Source organism: Alternaria incomplexa, assembly GCF_024043165.1.
Source record: "Alternaria incomplexa strain BMP 0042 chromosome Unknown scaffold_4, whole genome shotgun sequence".
Classification (NCBI taxonomy): domain Eukaryota; kingdom Fungi; phylum Ascomycota; class Dothideomycetes; order Pleosporales; family Pleosporaceae; genus Alternaria; species Alternaria incomplexa.
The window spans coordinates 766,625-779,097 of NW_026249853.1; the positions used below are offsets into that span (position 1 = coordinate 766,625).

Sequence of the window (12,473 nt, forward strand, 5' to 3'; positions counted from 1 at the left end):
GCTTTTTATCTTTTGTTTGCCCCAGCAGCCTTACTGACTGGCTGTCTTCTTAGCATCATCCCCACTCGGCTCAGGGCTTGCCACCGCCTAGTCACCTTCCTGTTCACCACCCTAGGCCTGGTGTAGTCCATCAACAACATCAACACCAGCACCATCCCGACTCTCCCCACCAGTCGGTGCCTTCTCAGAGTCCTGCACAGGGCCACTACCCATCACCACAACACCCAAACCCTCAGGGCCCGCCGCAGCACCAATCACCCTACATTCAGCAGATCCAAGGCCCCCCACCGCCGCAACAGCAGCAAGAGGTTCCCTACTACTCCCAGCACCACCAGAGCCCCTACAGCACCAACAGTGCGCCGAGTAACTACTCGTCCTCAGGTATGTTTTGTTTTTGTGTACACAAATCACCACGCGTTCGTCCATGCGCCCAGCGCATTAATGACGCCTCGACTTGGATGCCCCCGGCACAAAATGGAATTCTAACAATTCGCAGAAACCCCAGAGCTCATGGCGGCCGCAACAATGAACAGGGGCGGTTATCCTCCGATCTCATATCACACCCCGCAGTCAAACTCACCAGCATCTGTTCAGTCTCCACAGCACGACCAGCACGGCCGGCCAATCTATGGACAACCGCCCAGCCAGATGCCTCAATCAATGTACTACACACCCTATGCTTCGGCGCCAGTTCCCCAACAGTCACCCTACCAGCAGCACCCTTCAAGCGCGCCACAGCAACCAATGGCGACGCAATCGCTGCTCATGTCCCACCAGCAAAACCAGCAGATGCAGCATCAGCAACAACAACAACAACATCAGCAGCATCATCCCCAAACTCCTGGAATGACGGGAAGCCCCAAGTCGCGCATGTCGCAGACGCCACTTCAACGGCCACCGTCAGGACTCGGCCCGCCTCAAGCTCCGCCTCAAGGCCCTCCCGTCGGCACCCCCAACATGCACGCTGGCCCTCCCGGAGGACCCAACGTCAACCCTAATGCCGCGCCTGGTCCCATTCCTGCCACCACTCCCCTTGTTGTGCGACAAGACCAGAATGGTGTGCAATGGATCGCGTTTGAGTACTCTCGCGACAGGGTCAAGATGGAGTACACCATCCGCTGCGATGTCGAGTCTATCAATGTTGACGAGCTGCCGCAAGACTTCAAGACCGAGAACTGTGTATACCCTCGCGCTTGCTGCGCCAAGGACCAATACAAGGGCAACCGTCTCCACTACGAGACTGAATGCAACACCGTCGGCTGGGCTCTAGCGCAGTTGAACCCTTGCCTGCGCGGAAAGCGTGGTCTCATCCAGCGCGCTGTGGACAGCTGGAGGAACAGCAACCAAGACCCCCGACTAAGGAGCCGACGCGTGCGCAGAATGGCCAAGATGACCACAAGGAAAGCCCAATCGGCTAACCATGGTAACCACATGGCTGGACCAGGTGGACCAGGTGCTCCTGGCGTTCCCAACTCTGCCGGATTAGCAGCACCGCCCCGACAACCGAACATGGGCATGGGCGGCCCTCAGATGCACCATCACCATGATGGACCTGGAGGGCCCCACGGAGGACCAGATGACGTTAGCGGTATGTTTCACCAGATGTGATGTGATAAGGCGCAATTGTTGTTGGCTGTTAAATGATACCTCTGTCGTTCTTTCTCCATGTACATTACATACTCCTTGATGTAATACCCCTTCGATACCACTGCCCCATGCATGCTTGCATATATACCCACCCCATAGTTACCCATGTTTTTGGTTCAGCAGCGCAGGACGGGAAGTAGAGACATGTTTGGACGTGCAAGCTAACTCTCTTTGTGTACAGCCAATGAATACGGTGAATCACACACTCACCATCACCAAGCGCCAAACGGTCAATCATCATCACCTACCGACGGGCGGCCCGCTCAGAGCTTCTACCCGAATTACCCATCGAGCGACTCCGTCGCAGGCTCCAGCGGCATGCCGCCGATCCACGACAGCCTGAGCCACCCTCCGCCTCCATCGCACGCAGCGGGTGTGCCCGTTTCAAAGCAGCAAGAGCAAGACGAAGAAGAGCGAAAGCTAGCCATGTTTGGCGACTTACCTGACTCGAAGCGCCGCAAATTCATCCTTGTAGATGATGCGCAACGAGGAACTAGGGTTCGCGTGCGAGTTACTCTCGACACGGTCAAGATGGAGGAGATGCCTGATTCTTACCGCAAGTCCAACTCAGTATTCCCTCGTAGCTACTTTGCCATGCAAATGACCTCTCCACCTGCCAGTCCTCGTGGCAGCAAGGTCTTTGCTGACGAGCCCGACGTCGAGAGCGACCCGAGCTTCCCTCTGGCTGGCTCTACTGTTGTGCCTGTTCCAACGCTGGATGGCGAGACTCGTGTGCCGAAGCCGCGTCTTACTCGGGCGAAGCGGTCGAAGGAGATTACGCTCAATGATCTTGGTTACCGCATGAGCTGGAGCCAGAGTCGTGTTTTCGCAGGAAGGACATTGTTTCTGCAAAAGTCTCGTAAGTCAATGGCTCGGTACGAAGAAGAACGTTTTACTAACCTTATCAACAGTTGATGCCTACCGTAACAAGATGAGAAGTAGCATGATGGGCCAAGGTCAAGATGTGACCCAAGTAGCCCCACATTTCGAGACTCGTGTTGGAAAGAGGCGGTGGAACGAGAGAATCGAGAAGAGCAAGAAGGCGAGGCGCGATGGCTCTCCTTAAGAAGTCTCAGGCCACATGCTCCAAACGGATGCCCTGGTTGCAGGCAGCCGCCCCGTTGACCCACTTTCTCGGCACTTGCAGGGAGCCCCTACGAACGACCGGGGTTGACAACCCTTTTCGACTCGGCACCAAATCCTTCGCGACAGGCCCGGCTGTTGCTTACACCTATGTTTCATCGTGGCTGTATTGGGTTTCAGACTGGTCGTTCATCTGCCGATGACTGCTTCTCTCTCTTTTCGATACTTCTCGGCCACCCACCACCGTCTTGATACCCGTCGGCAAGTTATGATCTCTTGCGACATACTCGGTCGGTTTTCGGTCTATTCTTTCCTGTCTGTTTATAGCGTGTTGAGCGATCATCTCTTGTGCGAATGGACTTTGGCGTCTGCGGTAAAAAGAGACAAGGGAGCGTCTAAAAGCATGACTCAGGACGCTGTTTATGGCATGAGGAAGGCGTCTTGTCGGCTATGATTGCGTCTTCGGATATGTTTATATTGCGCATGTTTTTTTAGTATTCGGTAGATGGGCTAGTTGTTGCTACCCTGGACATATAATAGACATCTCAAAAACAAACATGCAGTCTGACATTAAGTGATTACTTGCGAGTGTTTACAGCCCGGCAAAAGTCCAGAGTAAATTGCCCTCCTCCAAACATTGGAAGAGGCGTTTTGTGTATCATCGAGAGAGACCCGGAGGATGCATCCCAGATGCAGCCAGCTGACCAGTTCGCCCGCAATCCTTCAAAGCACCGAACGAGAAGAGAACCCACATGAACCGCTCAGTAGCCACTCACGATCACTTACAGCGGCACGGCACGCAAGCCTTTCCATGCATGCTCGACGTGATATTGTCCGAGACAAATAAATCACGTCGATAGTCGTTCGGTCGACCTACTCTCCCCTAGGGACATCCCTCCCCCATACGTTCGCAAAGCGGAAGGCGGACAGGTGACAGGCCGGGAGAGCCTGGTCTCGCGTGGCTGAATACCACTCATGTCTACGCGTTGCGTGCCTGGTGCCTGACTACCCAGCTCAGGCACACAAGGATGATTTGCTTTTCAGGGTGGGCAAGGTGTGGGTAGTAAGGGGCGAGGGGGGGGCGCACCGCACGCAACAGGGCAGGGTATCAAAGAAGGCCAGGCACACGACTGCAACGCAATGCACTGTTGTGCGACGCGACGCGACCCGACGGTTGTTGGGGTGTGTGGGCAGAACAGGCTGATTGCGGTTTAGACACGATTGCCGGAACGGCTGGCCGTTGGAGACCGAAATTACCCATGCATGCATGTGGCATGTGGCACGCGAGACGAGGTACGCGCGGAAAGGACCCCAACCAACCCAACTGCTGCCAACCCCCCCGAAAGGCGTCGAAAACGGTAAAACCGTTACGAACCTAGGAGTAGTCGGAAATGGCCCCTCCCTTCCTCCCTCCGTCTTTCCAAAGCAACGTATGAAAAACTCTCCGAAGTTGCAGCGATGGTGCTTGGAGGGCATGTCACACTGGGCGGGATATGCCTAGTTGGCTTGTCAAAACTAAACCAGAGATGGGCTGACATATCGTCGCTTTTCGCGCTGACGGCAGTTCCAAGGCTCTTGGTATACTCGTGTGTGAAACAGATGCTTTTCTCCGTCTGCGCACTCTACTTGCAACAATTCACTTTCTAATCGACGCCTTCTGTCCCGTCTCGCAGTATCCCAGATCAATCCTCCCCAATGCCACTTCCGCAACTACGCAGCCTCCATCAAAGACTCTCGTCATCCCATCCACTCACGGCCGCCCCGATTGCTAATACCAAGAAGAACCGAACTCCCAAGACCTTCTCCACTGCAAGTCTGCAACCTAGAAGAAAGCGCGAACTAACTAATCCGAACCAACTATGTCACTGGCTAGACTAGCTAGCTACTCCACTTTCCAAAAAAACTCCGGGCACCCAAAGCCAGCCAGTCACAAGTTGGTAACGCCCACCTTCCGTGCACTAAAACAGCTAACACCTGACGTTAACGTTAATCTTCGGCGCGACTTGCCAAACCGTTGCAAGTATTAGCACCGCCGACCGTTTTTTTGCTGCGTCGTTGATGCTCGTTTCCCCGTCTTGGCTCTCGTGTGCAGGACGGTTGACTGAGCTCGTCCTCTGTTCGATGCACGGAGCGCCGTTGAATGATTGAATGAGGCTGGCTGGTCGCGTGAGCTAATGAGCTAAGTATTTTAGCCATTGCGGGGCAAAAAGCTTTGCCTTTTACTATTGACAACTGTTAGGGCGTTTATTACATACTACTGTAGATGAGACTTTTGGACGCGTCGAGATCGGGTTCTATGAAGTGGTTGCTGTCATGCGCTTAGGGGAGTGGGGTTGCAGGTGCGTGAACGGGGACCGAACTAGTGTGTCTGGCCGATTCGGTGCTTTGATAAGCTGCAGCGTCATCTCCCTGGTTGCAGTCTATGGTGATCTGGATGCTTTTACTGTGAGTAAGCTGTGGATGGGTTGGCTAGCTGGGGGCTGTTCGTTTTGCCTTCACGTAAGAGAGATTTGACGTGTTCGATGGGCTAAAGTGTGATTCGATTTTGGACTGTGTACCAGCTTCTTGTTACCACTAGCTAAGCAAGAACCGTATAGAGTTTCGATGAATGATAGAAGTATAGCTAGTGCGAAGCATATTGCGACTTCATGCGAGTAGACGAAGATACGGATACTTCGATACTACCTGCTCTGCAAGAGACATCTCCACTTCCAAACGCTCTTGCGACATGGGAGTACCATTCAAGGTACATTGTACAAGGCGTAGCTTTCAGTTAATCCCCATGGCTCCAGTCCCATGCTTCTCACCTCATCGTCTTTCTTGCGCGCCTCCCACTCTGCCCGGCCATACCCTGAGCATGCTCCGGCATCTCAACTGCGGTCACTGCACGTGCGCGACTGCCACAGTCTGTCCCTCTTGATCTCGTAAGCCTTTCCTGCTCTTGCGTCAGTCTCAGTCTCTCTCGATCCGCCTCATGCACAATAACGCCGTCGATGACGCTGTACTTACTGATGTCCGGGTCATCGTAGTCGTTGTCCTCGTCGTCTTCCACTATGGGCCGAGCAGCGCGAGACTTGGCAAGATACCTGTCGCCATTAAAGCGAGAATCTGTCCATGAACTCAATCCAGCGCTGTGTTTTGGGGATGTGATCTCAGAGTCTGAAACGTCGGCCAGCATTTCTACGTCCTCTGCAGCGTTGCCAGCGGTGCTAGGTGCGGGAGTGATGGACATAGCCCGCATGCCACCTCTGACTTGCTCGAAAATCCCAGCTTCAGCTGTTGCTCTCTCGCGCTGGTTCGCTTCATCGATAGCAATGCTGGTCCGAGTTTCTAATTCGGCTTCGCTAAGTTGGGTGATCTCTGCAGACGCGTCAAGTTTGGCCTTTCGAGGTGAGCGCGATACCGTTGCTCCTTGAGTCTTTAACGTAACGATTTTGGACTTCTGAGACGCAGGTGTCGGTGTAGATGGTGTCGTCGGCTGAGGCTTTCTGGTGGGCACACGCGGTGGGGTAGTCGGTGATGCCGCATCAGTCTGGCTGTTGACCTTGGGTTTCGATTTCTGCAAGCTCGTGAAGCCAAAGCCATTCTTTCCCTTATTATACACACCTTTTGAGGCAAGAGCTGGTGGTAGTGATGGAGGAAGTTTAGCCTTCTTGGTCGCCGGCCTAGATGTCTGCTTCTTTACAGGCTCAGGAGCATCGTCCATCATGACAGGGGAACTAGGCTCCTCATCATCAGACGGCGGGGCATAGTCACTCTCCTCATCGCTGCTGAGATCCACCACCTTCCGCTTGCCTCTGCCTGAACGCGAGGAAAAAGAAGTATGCGATACGACTGACGCATCGCGTTGACTTTGCGAAACACTCGAGGCGCGATTAGTAGGCGTAGAAGTAGAAACCTGGGAACCAGCTCGAACACCCCTAGCAACCGCAATACTGTCTTTGGTGGCACTGGCTGGGAGGAATGGCCTTCTGAAGCTGGGAGTCTTAGGAGTTGTAGGAGTAAGTGGCTCTGCGGTTGGGGTGCGAGGGCTCTCTTGAGTGGATACGAGGCCAGTATTCTGAGGTGATGGAAGCATGTTTGGAGTGTGCTGCTGTGGTCTTGTTGGAGCTGTGCATACGTTAGTTCAGTCACTGTAAGATCGGAAGCAAGCTTACTACGCGGGGCTTCATGCATCATCGTGTCCAGGACATTCGAACCCGGTTTACGAAGGTCGCTCTCCACGCTTTTGGTTGCATGATCCGGGACAGAATCAGTATCAAACCTGTCTCTACGCCCAAGGTCTTGTGAAGAATGAATTGAGCCATTTAAATAGTAAGCATGGCCTTCACTTCGCAAACCTCCTTGGTCATCTCGAGGAAGGTCATGTAAAGCTGATCCCCGGAACATCAATGACTGGCCTGATTGGTAGCCTATACTTTGTTGCGATTGGAAGTTGTCTGGCTGGTGGGCTTGAGAGAGTCTCGAAGAAGCGAAACCGCTCGTCGACTGCAGGCCTTGTGAAGCAGAAATTGTGGGGGTAGCCCACGGAGAGGAAGCTGATAATGGTCTGACCCCAAGCTTGAATGCTGTTCCTTGACGGGCATCTGGCATGCGAGGCACATTCGCCCAGTTGCCAAAACCCACGCCCCCGACCAGGTTCGGCTGTGTACTGAGAACAGCTGCCGGCGCATGCTGAGAGGCGACGGAGTTCGAGACGTGCATACCAGGAGTGTTACTGTTACTTGTACATAGCGCAGGCGGTTGTATGAGTGGGTGTGGGGGTTGCTGAGTAAAGACACTGTATTCACGCTTCAACTGTTCTGGCTCTGACGTATTCTATATAAGTTAGTCTTAGGACAAGAATGTTTTAGGATTTGCCGACTCACCGCATTTCCGATCTTGCCAGACAAGCCGGGAGGGTCTTTCGCGATCGGCTTTTGCCCGACTATCTGTAAAGCAGGTTTCTCCTTGAGTAAGACCGGTTCATCGTCATCCTCGTCAGAACAAAGATCAATGAACGTGACAGCGGCCTTCTTATTCCTGAGTCCTGCTACCGGTGTGGCTGTGTTGCTCGCTGGCTTGGATATGGATGGTGCTTTGGGCCTCGGCGCCGGCGTCTTCTTGATGGTGGGAGCAGCTCTCGGTGGTGCAGCAGCTACCCGACGATTTGCTTGACTCTGCACACCCGTCTTAGGCCTGATAGCCGTGTTACCAACCTTTTCCTTCTCCCTATTAGCTGCCGCCTTTGCCTTGCTCCAGAACTTTTCCTCTTCTTTCTGGTGTTTTGCGAGAATAATTGCTCGCTCCTTGTTGACGTTGTCCTGAAACTTGGCAAAAGACTCCGTCGCGTACCGTTGGAAGCCCTTAAGTTCAGCTTCGTGCTTTTGTCGGAAAGTGAGCCACTGTTTGTCTGCAGCACTGACTTCGGGGGGTTTCGATGCCATGCTAAGAGTTGCAACGCGCTGAAGTCAAGGCAAAGATATTAAATACTGTGAGGTAAGAGAGTTCGTTGCGAGTGGGAGAAGGTGGGTAGATGGAGTGGTGATATACCAGCTTGGACAAGGTGAAGGTGAGTGAGAGATCTGCGCGATTATAAACGGGACCAAGGTAAAGGCGCAACTCATGGTGACCACAGTTTTGAGAATGCGTAAGTAAGGTAAGACCTCTATGTTCATGGCTTGGGTTTGCAGGTAGGGTGCCTTGAATAATAGGTAAACGGAACGCCGAGACGCAAACGACGAGTATCCACTTTTGACCTAGTAGCTGTTTGTGACCTAGGATGCTATATAGAGAGGGATTGGCTGCGTGCAAGCCCAATGCAATCTATTAGTCCAGTACAGTGCTTATCAAAAGATGCGTGCGCGACAGAGACTCCATCGCATCGACTCTCAGGATATTGATCATCCTGTTCCCAATTATCATAACCCACACAAAGCGCGAGGTCGACTTCGGCTAGGTCTAATAGCCTCGCGGGCATGAGTAGCCATACACCTGCTCAGTGCAAAGGCTCGCAACTAGCTCGAAGGCTCCCGTTGCTGCCTTCCTTGTCTCAGATTTGCGTCGCTGCGAAGTGGAAGTGAGACCTTTCAGCAGTTATCTTGCCGATACTCTCCAATCAGATCGCAACAATCTAGACTGCTCTTGTGCCCTCCACCGTGTACCCGGGTATAAAATGGCTTCTCGGCCTGTGGTTGTGTGTATTGTTGAATCGTTGATTCCGTGATGCTTTCTCCCCCTTCATAGATATTTCTTTGCGGCAGTCGCAACTCTCTGCCTAAATACCGGGCTCTTGATGACTTCGCCATTACCCACAGCAAAGAAGGGATTCATAATAGTCTTGACCCATGCCTCGTATACGTCAACCATGAAGTTCTTAACAGCTTCTTCCGTGGCTGGACTGCTGGGATTGTATAGACCAGCACCTCCTCCCAGAGCAGCTCTTCCACCCGCTAGACTTCCCCTCGCGCCTCCAGCACCTCCACTTGTCAGCCCCAGACTTTCGTCCCGTGGTCTTGTGAGCAGAAGGAAGCGTGTATTGCCGCCGGTAATCCAGCACGACACAAAGCAGTTCTGGTATTTGTCGATGTGCTTAAGGTACATGGGCGCGGAGCCACTAGATGTAGAGGGGCCCCATTGTACTTCTTCGACTATATCGAGGGACGAGTGGAGGATGAACGGGACAAGGGCGCGCTCGGCGGGGGTATAGTTCGCGACACCGGTGCCGCCGCTCCGTGAGGTACCGAAGTCGTGCGTGAAGAGGGGAACATCGAGAGGCGATAGGATGGAGAACGTGTATGACATGGTGAGGTATGAGGTTGTACGTCGGTGTACGTGTGGAGTGTTTGGCGTGCGCCGCGTGGTCCAGGTGTGGATGCGGGATTTAGCCTAGTACAGCCTTTCTGCTCTCACTGATGTCGAAAATGAAAACGCCAGGATTCGTACTTCGTATCGTCGTAAATATAGCCTAGTGTTCAGCTGTACAACGTGTGGGGTGTGCTGGTGAGCTTCCCCACGCTAATCGGCATGTCTGCCAAGAAAGTCCGCGGGAGTGCCTTTCGAAGAATATCGCGACTTCAATTGCGCAACCCAGCATCGCCAACCCCAGCACCTCACCATGTTTGGTCCTTTCCGCCTCACAAACCCACTATCGGGCGGTCTATTATGGTGCGACTCCCTGCTTTCCCGAACTGTCACCCGCGCGCAATTGCTCGTCGTCGCCATCACAATTCCCGCTCCGATGCACCTTCTATCAGTTGCGACTCGATATCTGGCAGGCCGTGCTGACAAAACTATAGGAAGATACCATGGCGACTATCCAGACATCAGAAGTACAGGCAGCGCGAGCGCCTACGGCACGTTGACACTGTGGTCGGCACAATCGATACCGCACTACGACGCATGGGACAGAGCATGAAGAAGGTGGAGCGCTGGAAGATGGAGATGCCAACCGAGGCGGAGATGCTGCCCAAGGACAAATACACCGTCTTCGACCGTAAAGTGAAGAGGTATCGAAAGGGAATACACAGTAAGTTGCATACTTCTAGTGCACGAGAGCACAAAATTGTGGCTGCAGGAGGAGAATCAAACAAATTCTGAAATTGCCGTGGCTGACAACATACAGAGGTGCCAAAGTGGACAAGAGTCAGTCAACGACTCAACCCTCCAGGTTTCTAGACGGTCCACACCGGGAACGACGGTCGCGTATGTGTATACCATGTGTTACTGTACAATTTGCATCAACTACGGCGCTATGGGAGGAAATCAATACAAAGTTCTCAAATCTGTACCGGCAGCTTGCGTCCCATGCGTGCAGATATCAATATGGATCATTAGCGAGTTGGGCATCCCCTTGCATGCAGATCGACCATGCATGCTATCGCATATGCTCATCCATGTTTCTATGTCCTACCTTTCTCTCCAGGTTGCTCCTTCCCAATATTCTCCAAACATGCCAACACCACCTGCATTATACACTCTGACCGCAGTGCAAGTACTGGAACTGCTCAAAACCAATACCATCACAGTCGAGGCCTATGCGCAATCTCTTCTCGACCGCATCCACGACCGCGACGATATTGTCAAGGCATGGGCCCATCTCGGTGAGTCTTGCTCTGCGCATATAGAGCACTTCATCTGAGCAAACGCCAGATCAAGAGCTTGTTCTACGCCGAGCTCGAGAACTTGATCATGTGCCACAAAATCAGAGAGGACCGTTGCATGGAGTGGCGATAGGTGTCAAGGATGTGATGAACACAAAAGGTCATAAGGTACAGTCCTTTACATGCCAGATGTTGACAACCTCCAGACATGCCCACCCAACACGGCTCTCAGATATACGAAGAACACCGATCTGGCTTCGACTCATCGGCTGTTGCCATTCTACGAGCTGCAGGAGCTTTAATATTCGGCTAGTCAATGAACCTTTCTCACGAATGACGTCTGACGCCTCCCACAGGCAAGACAACGACAACTGAATTCACGATCCCCAACTCAGGACCTCCGACCACCAATCCCCACGACCCATCTCGAACCCCAGGCGGCTCCTCATGCGGCTCCGCCGCTGCAGTAGCCGATATGCAGATTCCGCTTGCCTTGGGCGTGCAGACAGGTGGAAGCATCATCCGACCAGCAGCCTACTGTGGGACATTCGCTATGAAACCCACGTACAACGCCATCTCAACCTCAGGCCAAAAGATCGTTTCTTCTACATTCGATACTATCGGCTTCTTCGCTCGAAGCATAGCGGATTTGCAGTTACTAGCAGATGTCTTCTCACTCCCTGACGACGAGCACCCGGAGAAAGTATGCTTGGGAGACATCTCATTGGCTCTTGTCAAGACACCAATGTGGTCACACGTCGGCCCTGGTACTATACATGCCATGCATAAAACAGCCGCGATACTGCAAAACCACGGCATACAGGTCGAAGAAGTGTCACTACCAAACGAGTTTGGCAACGCAGACATTCTAACGCGCTTACAAAACGCAATCATCGACAATGAGACAGCACTCGCGTTCCACGAAGAACACTGTTCGCACAAGGACGGGTTGGACGTCTCAATTCGGAATCTAGTAGAAAACCACTCCAAACACGCTGATGCAGAAAAAGAGAAGAGGGAGGCTCTGGAAAAATACACGCATCTGCGTACGCTCTTCGACGCGATAGCAGCCAAGTACACTGTCATCATCGCGCCAAGCGCTATAGATGAGGCGCCGGTGGGGCTTAACGATATGGGGAGTCCGGTGTTCAATACGCTGTGGACGGTGAGTTGACGTGTTACAGGTGGTAGATAAAAACGAGTTTGACTTCTATTCAGGGTCTGCATGTGCCAGTGGTGCACATACCGGCTTTCATGGGGATGCATGGTATGCCTGTTGGTGTTTCTATTGTTGCAGGAAGAGGGCGTGACGGGCATCTTCTTCGGGTTAGCAGAGTTCTTGGAGAGGTTCTTGTGGCTGAAGGAGGGTGGCAGCCGAGGGCTTCGTATCTTCATCCGTGCTAGAAGGGAATTTGTACAACGGCGGAGTGGCTTTCACATCATGCGTAGTTGACCACGACGTTAGTCGATAGACCAATCAACAGAAGACCAAGTTCACAGGTCAGTAGTGTAGATGAAAGTAATAAGGATGAGCAGCGTGAGATTCATGCTAACTGGCTATCTAGCTAGCCCGCTGACAAAACGACTGACAGGCCTTCTAAACCTTTCAGCGAAAGCAAACGCATGATGAAAAGGATATGCAGCAATTCCACTCTTACACGC

The 12,473-nt window shown here is 52.9% G+C and overlaps 6 protein-coding genes across 6 annotated transcripts; 4 read left to right on the forward strand and 2 right to left on the reverse strand.

Moving 5' to 3' along the window:
• Positions 1-744: 744 nt before the first annotated feature.
• J4E90_003447 (uncharacterized protein) lies at positions 745-2,713 on the forward strand (the record flags this gene model as incomplete). The annotated part of the gene is made up of 3 exons (XM_051433016.1): positions 745-1,588; positions 1,829-2,506; positions 2,559-2,713. The coding sequence occupies 3 exons, from the start codon at positions 745-747 to the stop codon at positions 2,711-2,713; spliced, it is 1,677 nt and encodes a 558-aa protein (XP_051292914.1).
• A 2,820-nt stretch (positions 2,714-5,533) lies between these two features.
• On the reverse strand, positions 5,534-8,156 carry J4E90_003448 (uncharacterized protein; the record flags this gene model as incomplete). The annotated part of the gene is made up of 2 exons (XM_051433017.1): positions 5,534-6,790; positions 7,599-8,156. 2 exons carry the CDS (start codon positions 8,154-8,156, stop codon positions 5,534-5,536), a joined length of 1,815 nt encoding a protein of 604 aa, XP_051292915.1.
• A 793-nt stretch (positions 8,157-8,949) lies between these two features.
• On the reverse strand, positions 8,950-9,513 carry J4E90_003449 (uncharacterized protein; the record flags this gene model as incomplete). The annotated part of the gene is made up of 1 exon (XM_051433018.1): positions 8,950-9,513. The coding sequence occupies one exon, from the start codon at positions 9,511-9,513 to the stop codon at positions 8,950-8,952; it is 564 nt and encodes a 187-aa protein (XP_051292916.1).
• Positions 9,514-9,826: 313 nt separating this feature from the next.
• J4E90_003450 (uncharacterized protein) lies at positions 9,827-10,386 on the forward strand (the record flags this gene model as incomplete). Its single annotated transcript, XM_051433019.1, has 3 exons — positions 9,827-9,876; positions 10,008-10,237; positions 10,334-10,386. 3 exons carry the CDS (start codon positions 9,827-9,829, stop codon positions 10,384-10,386), a joined length of 333 nt encoding a protein of 110 aa, XP_051292917.1.
• A 274-nt stretch (positions 10,387-10,660) lies between these two features.
• J4E90_003451 (uncharacterized protein) lies at positions 10,661-10,944 on the forward strand (the record flags this gene model as incomplete). The annotated part of the gene is made up of 2 exons (XM_051433020.1): positions 10,661-10,811; positions 10,838-10,944. 2 exons carry the CDS (start codon positions 10,661-10,663, stop codon positions 10,942-10,944), a joined length of 258 nt encoding a protein of 85 aa, XP_051292918.1.
• A 342-nt stretch (positions 10,945-11,286) lies between these two features.
• J4E90_003452 (uncharacterized protein) lies at positions 11,287-11,985 on the forward strand (the record flags this gene model as incomplete). The annotated part of the gene is made up of 1 exon (XM_051433021.1): positions 11,287-11,985. The coding sequence occupies one exon, from the start codon at positions 11,287-11,289 to the stop codon at positions 11,983-11,985; it is 699 nt and encodes a 232-aa protein (XP_051292919.1).
• Positions 11,986-12,473: the final 488 nt, after the last annotated feature.